Source organism: Calypte anna, chromosome 11 (assembly GCF_003957555.1).
Source record: "Calypte anna isolate BGI_N300 chromosome 11, bCalAnn1_v1.p, whole genome shotgun sequence".
Classification (NCBI taxonomy): Eukaryota; Metazoa; Chordata; class Aves; order Apodiformes; family Trochilidae; genus Calypte; species Calypte anna.
The window spans coordinates 2,249,546-2,259,896 of record NC_044257.1 but is presented as its reverse complement, the minus strand read 5'-3'; the positions used below and the strand labels follow the sequence as shown (position 1 = coordinate 2,259,896).

At 53.9% G+C, this 10,351-nt stretch overlaps 1 protein-coding gene across 1 annotated transcript; it reads left to right on the top strand.

Annotated features, from left to right (window-relative positions):
• The first annotated feature begins 3,886 nt into the window (after positions 1-3,886).
• CX3CL1 (C-X3-C motif chemokine ligand 1) lies at positions 3,887-9,755 on the top strand. The gene is made up of 3 exons (XM_030458060.1): positions 3,887-4,103; positions 5,428-5,548; positions 6,870-9,755. Exons 1-3 carry the CDS (start codon positions 4,037-4,039, stop codon positions 7,978-7,980), a joined length of 1,299 nt encoding a protein of 432 aa, XP_030313920.1. The 5' UTR covers positions 3,887-4,036; the 3' UTR covers positions 7,981-9,755.
• The last annotated feature ends 596 nt before the right edge of the window (positions 9,756-10,351 follow it).

Here is a 10,351-nt window from a genome sequence, read left to right as displayed (position 1 = left end):
TGCCATTTCATGCTCTCCCTTGTTCCACTCATGGCTCAAGAGGTCCATGCCAAGCACAGGCTGAGGGCACCTCCAACCTGAGGGGCAGCCTTTAGGGAACAAACACCTGAGTCTGGCTCTGGCTGCCTTGGCTGGGAGAGAGGAAGATGCTGGATTGGTTCTGGACCTCTTTGGGCCACACCACTCAGTGCAATGTCATTGGAAAAGCTCTCAGGGTTTCTCCAGATTCAAGGATGGGAACCTGGTCCCATGGGTGCAGGGAATGGCTGCACACATTGGCCTCATCACCCCCAGTCTCCACCTCCTGGCTCACAGCTGCATGGCTGTTCCCCAAGGAGAACCTGGAGAAGCCCAGCTCTGGTGAGCATGGAAGTTCTGCTGCAGGAGTGGGGCTTGAGCTGAGTTTACCACCTTTGGGCTGCAGTAAAAGATGAATGTATGGGAGTGGTGGCTGAGCTGCCAACCCTGCTGAGGAGAGGGGGTTGTAGAGCCAGAGCTGGAAACACAGCTGGGATCAAGAGAATCTCACCAGATGCCTGAGCTGGAGTCCTGGGTCAGTCTGTCTGTCTCCTTTGTAGCATGAAGACTGCCTGAAAGCTGAGTGTTCCAGCAAGCCTGCAGGAGAGAGACCACAAACAGCATTATGGACACCAGAGGCTGCTGTTAATGCCTGCTGGCAATGGTGCTGGGCTCCCCTGCTCCAGGAGAACCTCCTACTGAAGCCTTGGGAGCTCCTGAACAGACCATGAAATCATCAGCATTCTCATCTGATCAGCTCTGGCATCTCTTTCTTCCAGGTCACATACAGCCTTCTAGGTTCCACTGATTTTTATTTTCTCTCCAGTCAGCCCTTGGTTTCCAGGAATAAAAACCTCTGTAACAACCAGCACAGTCCTTGCATGGAGAACCATGAACAGCCAAGGAGCACAAGTGCCCAACATGGAAACACCCTACAATACTTCCCATGTTCTGGGGCAGTTTCCTGTTTGAGGCAGAACCCTTGTTATCTTTGCATATTGTTTAGCAAATGGCCTTTGTAGGGTCAAGTTATTTTTAGCCCTGGGGAGCAATTCCCCTGGCATTAGTCACAGATCCCTCCCACCAGCAGGGACCTTGGCCCTGGGCACAGCTGAGATCCTGCCCTGGTAGAGCTCGTGTCATGGAGAAGATAGGATCTGGCCCTTTGGCCCATGGTATCTGTGGTGTGGAGCAATAAACCAAGCTCCCAGCTAACACTGACCAACCAAAAGTTTGGCAGATGACATGAGACCAGACTTCTGAGCATGCCTGGTGCTGTCACCAGCATCCAGAGATTGTTCTGTGTGTCCCTGTCTCAGTGGCAGGACACCCATCCTGCCATGGAACTGCTCTTGGAAGAGAGAGGAGCCCAGACTGCAGCCTTGACCCTGAACTCTCTGCCCCAGACACAGATTTTTTGGGGGTGCTGAGGATCAAAACCGGAGCTGTGTTCTATGGCCCAGCCCCACGGGTGCCCAGTGCCCCGTGGATGGTTCCGTGGCCCACAGCCCATAGCAGAGGCAGAGATTTATGATCTCCACTGGTCCTCGTCTCTGACTAGCCTCAGGGCCTTCCTCAGCCATGCTACACTTGAACTTACATGGGGGGAAAAAATAGTCTTCTTCCTAGGATCTTCTGATTTTCTTTGGTGTTTCAGAGAAACTCTGGGTGCTCAGGATAGCTTCTGGAAGCTTCCTCCCAGTCTTCCTGGGAAAGAGTGGGGCAGGGCTGTGATAGCTGCTCCAGACCACACTGGAAGGATGTGACCTTCATGGTGGGCGTTCTTCCTCCTTGGCCTTGGTCTGCTTGGTTTCATTTTTGTGCATTTTCTTAGCACTGTCTGCATTCTCTCGTTCCCAGAATTTTTTCTGCTTTTTTGCCTTGAAATCTGGTTGTTCCTGCACCTCATTGCTTGGGTGCTTTGATTTGTGTTTATGGCCTGGAGCTGCTGCCCTCATCCACAGCACAGTTTCATCTACAGTCCCCAACCCACACTGAGTGACTGCTTTCTGTTCCTACAAACTAAAGTAAAACTAAATCAAATTAAGATAACAACAATTTCCTAGACCATTTCTATTGTGGCTAAAGAAGCAAAAATCAGCTGAAGCCAAGATGAGCCTCAAGAATTCCTGAGATCCTTCACTGTTGGGTATATCCAGCACCTGTGGTTTATCACTAGTGACAGGAGAAACATTTCCTGGGCCACAGTGGATCCTCTGACTCTGGGTTTCTCATTCCTGCAAGGTCAGTGAGTGGCTGACACGGGTGTGTTGCAGGGGCAGACATACAGGGGGAGGGTTGGAAGGAAGGTTGGTTGGGACTGATGATTCCTGTTTGCTGCCAGCTTCATCTCTGTCACCCCCAGCAGAGCCAGTGGCTGTGCCTCTGTGTCCTGCTTTTGGTGGGAGCTGCAGGACTTGCTGGTGGCTCAGCCCATGTCTGTACAGCACCTGAAGGCTTCTCCTGTCCCACAGAGCTGAGGCTGCTGCTGCCCCCCCTCCTCCTGCTGCAGGACCTCCTGGGACAGTTGTCACCTCCAAATAATCCAGCTGCCACCTCCAAATCCAGCTGCCACCTCCCAGTTCAGCTGCCACCTCCAGATCCAGTTGCTGAGCTCACTGGGAGCAACAGAAGATCTCTGAGAGTGTCCTGGGGATAAAATCCACCCCAAGCAGGGAAAGCTGCTGCCTTATGGCAGGGAGGGAAGGGTGCCTGAGGCAGGCCATGCCTTTAGCAAACAGAGCACCCACCCTCCCTCTGGATGTGCTGGTTTGGGCCTCTCTGCAGGCTCGGCCTTTGCAGAACCTGTTTCTTCAGGGGAGATGCAGTGTGTGGGTTGACCCATTAGTTCCAGCAGCCAGGGTGCCCTGCAGCCTTGGGCAAGGCCAGTTCCTGGAATTAAAGCATTTTCCCGTAAATCTGAGGAAACAATGTTTGAGGAAGGGGTCAGGAAGCATCCCAGCAGATGCAGAGTGTTCTGTTCTGGCTGGATCAAACACATCTAAAATTGTATTTTATTTGCTTTAGATAGTTTTTATCATCTGTCACAATAAAAGCGATGGATGGGGATTTCATGAAATTGTTTTAAACACCAGCATACAGAAACCTGGGTTTTTTTAGCTTTCACGAATAATATGCCATGGGGAAATGCTGGAATTCCCCACAGCACAGAGATGCCAGGTTTCCACCAGCCCTAAGAAAAAAAAGGGTAAAAAGGATTGTGAAGGCAGCCACACCACTGCAGCCTTCATCTTATCTTCATCTTTCAGATGGAGGAGTTGGCAGGGGCAGATGGTGATGGGATCTGCAGGGATCTGAGGTGAAAGAGAAAGTCGAGGTGCAGGATGTGGCTGCTCTTCCCCTGGGTCTGCCTGAGGCCTTGGCTGCTGGGAGCCCCTCAGCCAGATCTGGGGGACCCCTGCGCAGGGCTGTGAGCCCCTGATGGCCAAGTGCCTGCTGTGTGCCCAGGGGACATCCTGGGGGTGTCCCTGCTCCCCCTCTGCTGCTCACCAACATCCTGATTCCCAAATTCTGCCTCTTTTGGCCTAAAAAAAAAGGAGGGGAAGAGCTGCATTTGCCTTCGGGGTGAATATTGAGCTTGCTGGACATGGTCCGCGGGTGGGGAGGTGTGGGGGATGTCAGGCCAGCAGTGGGGGCTGCCTGGCACAGGGACAGCTCTGCAGGAGGAGGATGGAGCAGCCGGCTCCCGAAAATCCCTGCTGGAATCGTTTCCCAAGGAAGCTGGAGCTGCCCGGAAAAAAAACCCGCGGGTGAGTGCAGGGGGAATTCCAGGAGGAGTCAGAATTCATCCCTTCCCCGGTCCCGCTCTGCCCTCCGCCTCCCGACGTCACCGTGGGACGTGTGGGACAACAAACACGAACCCTGTTCCAGGGCTTCAGAACCCGGGAATGAGCCACGGCAGCCGCCTGGCTCCGAGGGATGCCATAAACCTTTGGGAGAGGGAAAAATCCTGCCCGGGATCCTTCTCTGTGAGCCGGAGTCAGCTTCCCACGGGAAGATGAGAACCGTGCCGCTCCTGGTGCTCTGGGTGCTGCGGGTCCTGTGCGTGGTGACCCCGGGGGGAGGTGAGTCCCGGCTCCCGGGACACCCCTGGAGGGGTGGGGAGGGGGTGAGGGAAGGGGGGGATGGATCAAACACCAAGGGACCTTCCTGGGCTGGGGGGGAGCTCGGAGCAGGATCGGGCTGGGATTGGGAAGGGGTGAGGGTGACCCTGGCAATGGGGAGGTCCGGGGAGCCCCGCGATGGCTTTTGTCACCCCTGAGGGGACCCCAGCCTGTCCCAGGCTGGGAGCTGTCCACGAGTGTCTGTGTGGGGCTGGGGTCTGTCCAGGGGAGCAGTTCCTGTGGGGGTGGGTGTCCGTCTGGGAGTGGGTGACTGTCTAAGGGTGGGGGGGGGGGTGTGTGTACGTGTGTGTGAGGGGGTGTGTAAGGGTGCTCTGTGTGTGTTCATGTGTGTAAGGGTGTGTGTGTACATGTATTTAAGGGGTGCTCTGTGTGTGTGTATGTGTGTAAGGGTGCTCTGTGTGTGTGTGTACATGTGTGTATAAGTGTGCTCTGTGTGTATTCATGTGTGTGAGGGTGCTCTCTGTGTGTGTCCATGTGTGAGTGTGTGTGTACATGTGTGTGAGGGTGTGTGTGTGTGTACACGGGTGGGAAGCCCTCTCCCCTTTGCTGGACAGGGACCTCTGAGTGGGGCAGAGGAGGTGGGCACAGCTCCCCCCAGGGTGGGCACAGAGCAGCCCTGGGGCAGGGTGGGTGCCAGGCTGCTGGATTTTCTGGAGGAAATGGAAAAGACAGGTCTGGTATCCAAGCATGCTGTGAAGCCAGGCACATCTACAGCAGCAAATTTTCACCAAAAGGTTCTTTCTCTGCACCTTTTCTCTGGGTCAGAGACCATGTCCCAGCAGAATCAGGATGCTGCTCTGGAAGCGAGCTGAGATAGGGAGGGTACAAGCATCCTACCCTCTGATCTGCTCCAGGAGCCCACTGGTGACAGTTCCAGCAGATCTTCTGGGGGTGAAGGAATGTGTCTCAGGGCCATCATGCTGAGACCAGTCCTCCTGTGACCCAAGGAGGAGAGGACTTGCAGGTCCAGGTGCTGGCATAAACTTCTAGCACATCCTGCAAGGCCATCTGCATGGTGTCCCAACAGCTCTGCAATTTTCACCGTGCATTTCCTGCACTTTTCTGGGTAGTTTATCCCTGTTTGGGTGGTACAAACAGTCATGGCCCTGAGGGGCTTTGTCTCCATCTCATTTTAGTATGGACTGGAAGCTTTCACAGCAAGCTCTGGACTCCTCCCTCGAGAAGGGGGAAAAGAAACAGTGGTGATTTCTGTAGCACCTCATAACACCCCCCAACATTTCCTCTGTTGAAACCTTTCTTTCAGGGCAGCCCAAAGCACCCCTGAAGTGCTCAGCAGAGTGCAGGCACTACAGCTCCCGGGTAGCGGAGAAGCGGATCAGGAGCTACCGCCTGACCGAGCCCCAGTGCTCCCAGCGAGCTGTCATGTGAGCATCACTGTCACCCCAGCACACCCTGGGACCCCCCCTGAAACACCTGCCAGGAAAAGTCCCCTGCAAGCAGCAGTCTGGGAACAGAACTCTAGAACTGGTTTGGTTTGACAAGGGCTCTAAGATCATAGAAACCCAGTTTGGGGTGGAAGGGACCTGAAAGGTGCTCTGGACACCTCCCACAGCCCAGGTTGCTCCAAGCCCCATCCAGTCTGGAGCTGGACACTGCCAGGGATGGGGCAGCCACAGCTTCCCTGGGCTGCCTGGGCCAGGGACTCAGCACCCTCACTCATAGGGAAGAATTTCTTAAGATCTCATCTCAATCTCCTCTCTCTCAGCTTGGACCTGTTCCTCCCTCATTCTGACACTCCACATCCTTATCCCAAGTCCCTCTCCAGCTTTCCTGGAGCCCCTTCAGGCACTAGAAGGTGCTCTGAGTTCTCCCCATTGCAGCCTTCTCTTCTCCTGGCTGAACACCCTCAACTCTCTCAGCCTGGCTGGACCAGAGGAGCTCCAGCACCTCCTGGGTCATCTCCATGGCCTCTTCCTGACTTGCTCCAGCAGCTCCAGGTCCTCCTTGTGTTCAGGGCCCCAGAGCTAGGCACAACACTGCAGTGGGGTTTCAGTGCTGCTTTGCTGGTGCTGCTGGTGCTGCTGGTGCTGCTGGTGCTGCTGGTGGTGATAGAGCCCACCACAGGGTTGGCTTTCTGGGTCACCAAGTCCAAGCATTAACCCAGCACTGCCAAGCCCAACAAAGCCAACACTGCTGTTTATTTGAAGGATGGGTGGTTTTTACCCCTGTTTAAAGACCAGCAGCCTCCAGGTGGGATGAGGGGCTCAGGCACAGAGGGTGAGGGGGATGAAGGGATGGGGGAGGGACTGGAGGATGCACTTGCTGGCAAAACTGAGTGGTGGAAGCAGAGAGGTTGACAGCTCACGTTTCCTCTGGAAACTGAGAAAACAGATTCAGAGTTTGTCTGGAGATGAGAAGAGCTTCACGTTTTCCCCAGGGTAACTTGGTTTGAATTGACCCTGTAGATGAGGTACCACTGAAACCACTTCATTGCAGCCCAAGAATTTGCTCCCAAGTAAATCTCCTGGACTGACCTTGCAAAGTCTGAGGACATCAGAGGGATTTGTCTGCACACACCTTTGCCCTGGTGCAGCTGCTCATCACATTTCAGCCCTGCCTGAAGGGATCCGTGCAGCCCACACAGGGGTGTTGAGAGGCAGCACTGCTGCCCCCAGACCTTCCCCATCACCCCCCAGATCAAACAGGCTTTTCCCTACCCAGTCAGTCATCCCTTTCTGTTTTCAGATTTACTACTCTGAAGTCCGTGGAGATTTGTGCAGACCCAGAGGCAGAGTGGGTGAAGAAGATAGTAGAGAAACTGGACCAGAAGAAAGCTGCAGCCTCCTCACTTCCACACAAAGTCACCTCAGCTGTGGCACTGGAGGACCCTGGTGTTTTCCAGAAACATGTTGGGCATACAGCAATGGCTCCAGCTCAAGCCTCTGCCCCTTCTGGTTTCTTCCAAGGGACTGCCAGGTCCCCACCAGTCTCTCAGGACACCAGCCAGCACCATGCAGAATTCTCCCCTGGGACACAGGCAGGTGCTGCCCACTCTGCAGTCACTCCAGAAGCAAACAGAGATTCCTTAAAATCTCCTGAACCTTCCCCAACTCTTGCAGCAGACTGGGTCTCCAGCCAGCCCACCCCACACCCCACAGATCCTCCTCATGGCTTTCACAGTGCCGCTGGATACACAGCAGGACATTTGGGCCATGGCACAAGTGCTGTGGGTGCTGTTCCAGGCATCACCTCTAGCTCAGATTCAGGCCCCGTGGCCATTGCTGAAGTATCAGACCATCCCCAGCCCAGCAAACCCCTGGAGCATGGAAGATCCCAAGCACCAGCCCCTGTTCCTGGGACTTTTCAGTTCCTGGGCAGCATGGAGACCACCACAGTCCCAGCCACACCACTTCCACCAGAAATTCCTTCAGTTTCTGCTCAGAACTCCACAGCTGCTGCAGACAAAGGTCCTTCTGTCCCTGTCAGCAAGGTTGGCAGTTCCTCTGCAGATGCTTTTGTCACCAGAACGTTTGATTCTTCATCAGCTGCAGGGAAGGAAGAGCCCCCAGGTCCATCAGCTTTCCCTGGCCAAGGGTACCCAGACCAAGCTGGTCTGCAGGTGAGCACAGAGAGAGCAAACATTCTGCCTCCTCCCAGCCTCTGGTCAACAGCTCAGACACACTTTGTCATCCCAGGGGCTGTGGCTGCTGGTCTGATAGCTTGCAGTGCTGCTGTGGTGTGGTTGTATCTGAAGTTTGGAGTCAAAGCAGAAGAAACATCAAGAGAAATGGTACAGGGTTTGCTCTACCAAAGGGAGAGACAGCAAAGCAATGTCTACCCCATGGCAGTAATCTGAATGCTTCATAGTCTGGACATTTTGGGGCTAAACTACCCTTGTGTTGCTGCAGCTGCTTAAGCTGAGCAGGTGACCAGTACGAAGCAGGGCAGGCAATAAAAATGCCAGAGGAAACTGATGTTTTTCCAGAGCAGAATGTCTAAAAGTGTAGATAACTGATAACTGAGCAATGGGGGTATTTGGGAAATATGAATGAGACTATTTTTTTCTTCTGGCACTTTTACAAAAGATGTTGCTTGGTGGCTCTTTGCCAGGGGGGGAGCCAAAGTGAATTTCCAGATTGCTGTTGGGAATTTCCCTGTGTTTAATCATGGCCCAGCTGAGGAGTTTCCCACACACACACCCCCACACTGCTGGACTTGAGCTCAGCTCCCTTGAACAACCTGGACACCAAAACCACACAACTTTCACTTAGCAAACTCCACTGCTTTGTTCCTTGCACTTCCCTGCTCTGTATCCAAGGCTGATGCTGGTGGTCAGCTGGGAATTGTCTCTCCTGGGGCCAAATCCCCCACTGACTCTGGCTGGGGGCACAAGGGAAAACCTCTGCAGACACCCCCAGCCGATCCCTGGAAGGAAAGTTCCACATCCAGAGGAGCTGGGAACCCTCAGTTCACCTCCTCCACCCATCTCAGCCCAGCAGTTGCTGGAAAAGCAGTTTCTGGGCATCTCTTCCTGCAGGTTTGGTCTGAGACCTCGTTTGTGGCAAATCAGCTGCAATAAAACCCTTCTGCCAAGTGATGTGTCCAGCAGCAGGGCAGGATGCTGTGGATGAGCCTTTGCAAATAGGAGGGAACAAGAAGTCAGACAGTAATTTTGCTGTTCCTGTGACAGTGTTGGAGGGATTTTGCTTTCTCTGGAAGCACAAAGCCCAGGAACCAGGTCTCCTGGAGAAGCTGAGTGCACTTCTGGGTTCAGTCATACAGGAATGACCCCACTGCAGCAGATGGACATTTCCTCTGCTCCAGTGTTCTCTCTAAGGACATTTGCTGGTCCACAAAAAAAAGCATAAGATGCTTGACCAGGGTCCTGTGCTCTGCCCACAGTTTAGGTTTTCTTTCTTGTACAGCACTGATTACCAGGCTGTTAAAACCCCAGAACCATCTCAGGCTTTTTTAACCCAAGTTGGTTTGGATTTTTACACATCCAGACATTGCTCTGTGTGAGCATCACCTGTGGTCAGCTCCTGAAAGCCCTGAAACAGTGACCTCAGTGTGCATATTGCTGGAGCATGCAGAGGCTGCACAGTATGATGCTTGGTGTTAGAGAGATCTATCAAGGGTCAGATCCTTCTCCAACCAACCTCAGTGGATCAGATCCCAGAGTATAAACATGCACATAGAAAAAGAGAAAGCAAAAGCACATAAATAAGCCAGATAATGAAAGTGAAAAGGCTGGGCCAGCAGTAAAGCAGAGCTGGAGGAAGGTGTCCTGTTCCATCCATCTGATCCCACTGTCAGGGACAGGATCCACCCTGGAGCTGGAGCTGGGAGGCTCCAAAGTGTTTGTTTTCTGCTTCTCTTACTCCTGCATTTGGTTTGCTTGAGCAAGGGGAGCCAGGGCTTTGGCTCAGGCTGTGTGGGTACAAACTGCAACCAGATGGATCCCAACCAGGAATTGGGGCGGAAGCTCCTCCTGTGCAGCTGTGTCCCAGCACCTGGGGTGAGTTACCTGGAGGGTTTGTGGCCCAGAGGTTTGTGAGGCTCTGTGCCAGGGCACTATTTTTATATGAAACACTGGCAATCTTATTTTTGTAGTAAAGTTTTGTAGCCGTGTGAATGTCTGTGGTGTCCTGTGCTTCCTGCTGGAGCGTGGCAGAGCTGAGACCTTCTGGGGAACTGTGTGAGTCAGTGTTCCTTGTCTGTGCTCCTGCTGCTCTTGGGTGCCTTCTGCATGTCCCTGGGAGCTGGGAGATTCTCCAGGCACTGCAGCCAATGCAGGGGGAAATCTCCAGCTGGGAGTGATGCTGGGGAGAGAAATGTGCCCCAGGGAGATCTGACCACTCAAAATCCCACCCTGGTGTTTGTTAGGGCCCTGGGTTTGGCTCCATGGCTGTTTCCTACCACCTGCCAGCTGCTGTGGGCATCCTTAGGGATGCTCCAAGGGCATCCTTGGGGATGTCAGCTGCTGGCATCCCTCCTGGGGGGGTGGCTGCACTAAAACCCCAGGCAGGGGGGGACCACAGCCCCTCCTTGCCTTATGGGCAGTCTGGGAAGGCAGAAGGTGGATGTTGGCTCAGGAGCAGGGGGTCTGGGGCTCTCACTGGGTCCTGGGGCTTAAAATGTTCTTTGGTGTAGGGACCATAAGTGCTGAGTGTCACAGGGTTTCATTTGTCTGTGGGGTACCCACAGGGGTGGGTGCAAGGGACGTG

Excerpts from the sequence above, each read along its gene's own strand:
- CX3CL1 (XM_030458060.1), top strand. The coding sequence starts at position 4,037 with ATGAGAACCGTGCCGCTCCTGGTGCTCTGGGTGCTGCGGGTCCTGTGC. Across the intron at positions 4,104-5,427 it reads CGTGGTGACCCCGGGGGGAG|GGCAGCCCAAAGCACCCCTG; the intron begins GTGAGTCCCGGC and ends CCTTTCTTTCAG. Across the intron at positions 5,549-6,869 it reads TGCTCCCAGCGAGCTGTCAT|ATTTACTACTCTGAAGTCCG; the intron begins GTGAGCATCACT and ends TTCTGTTTTCAG.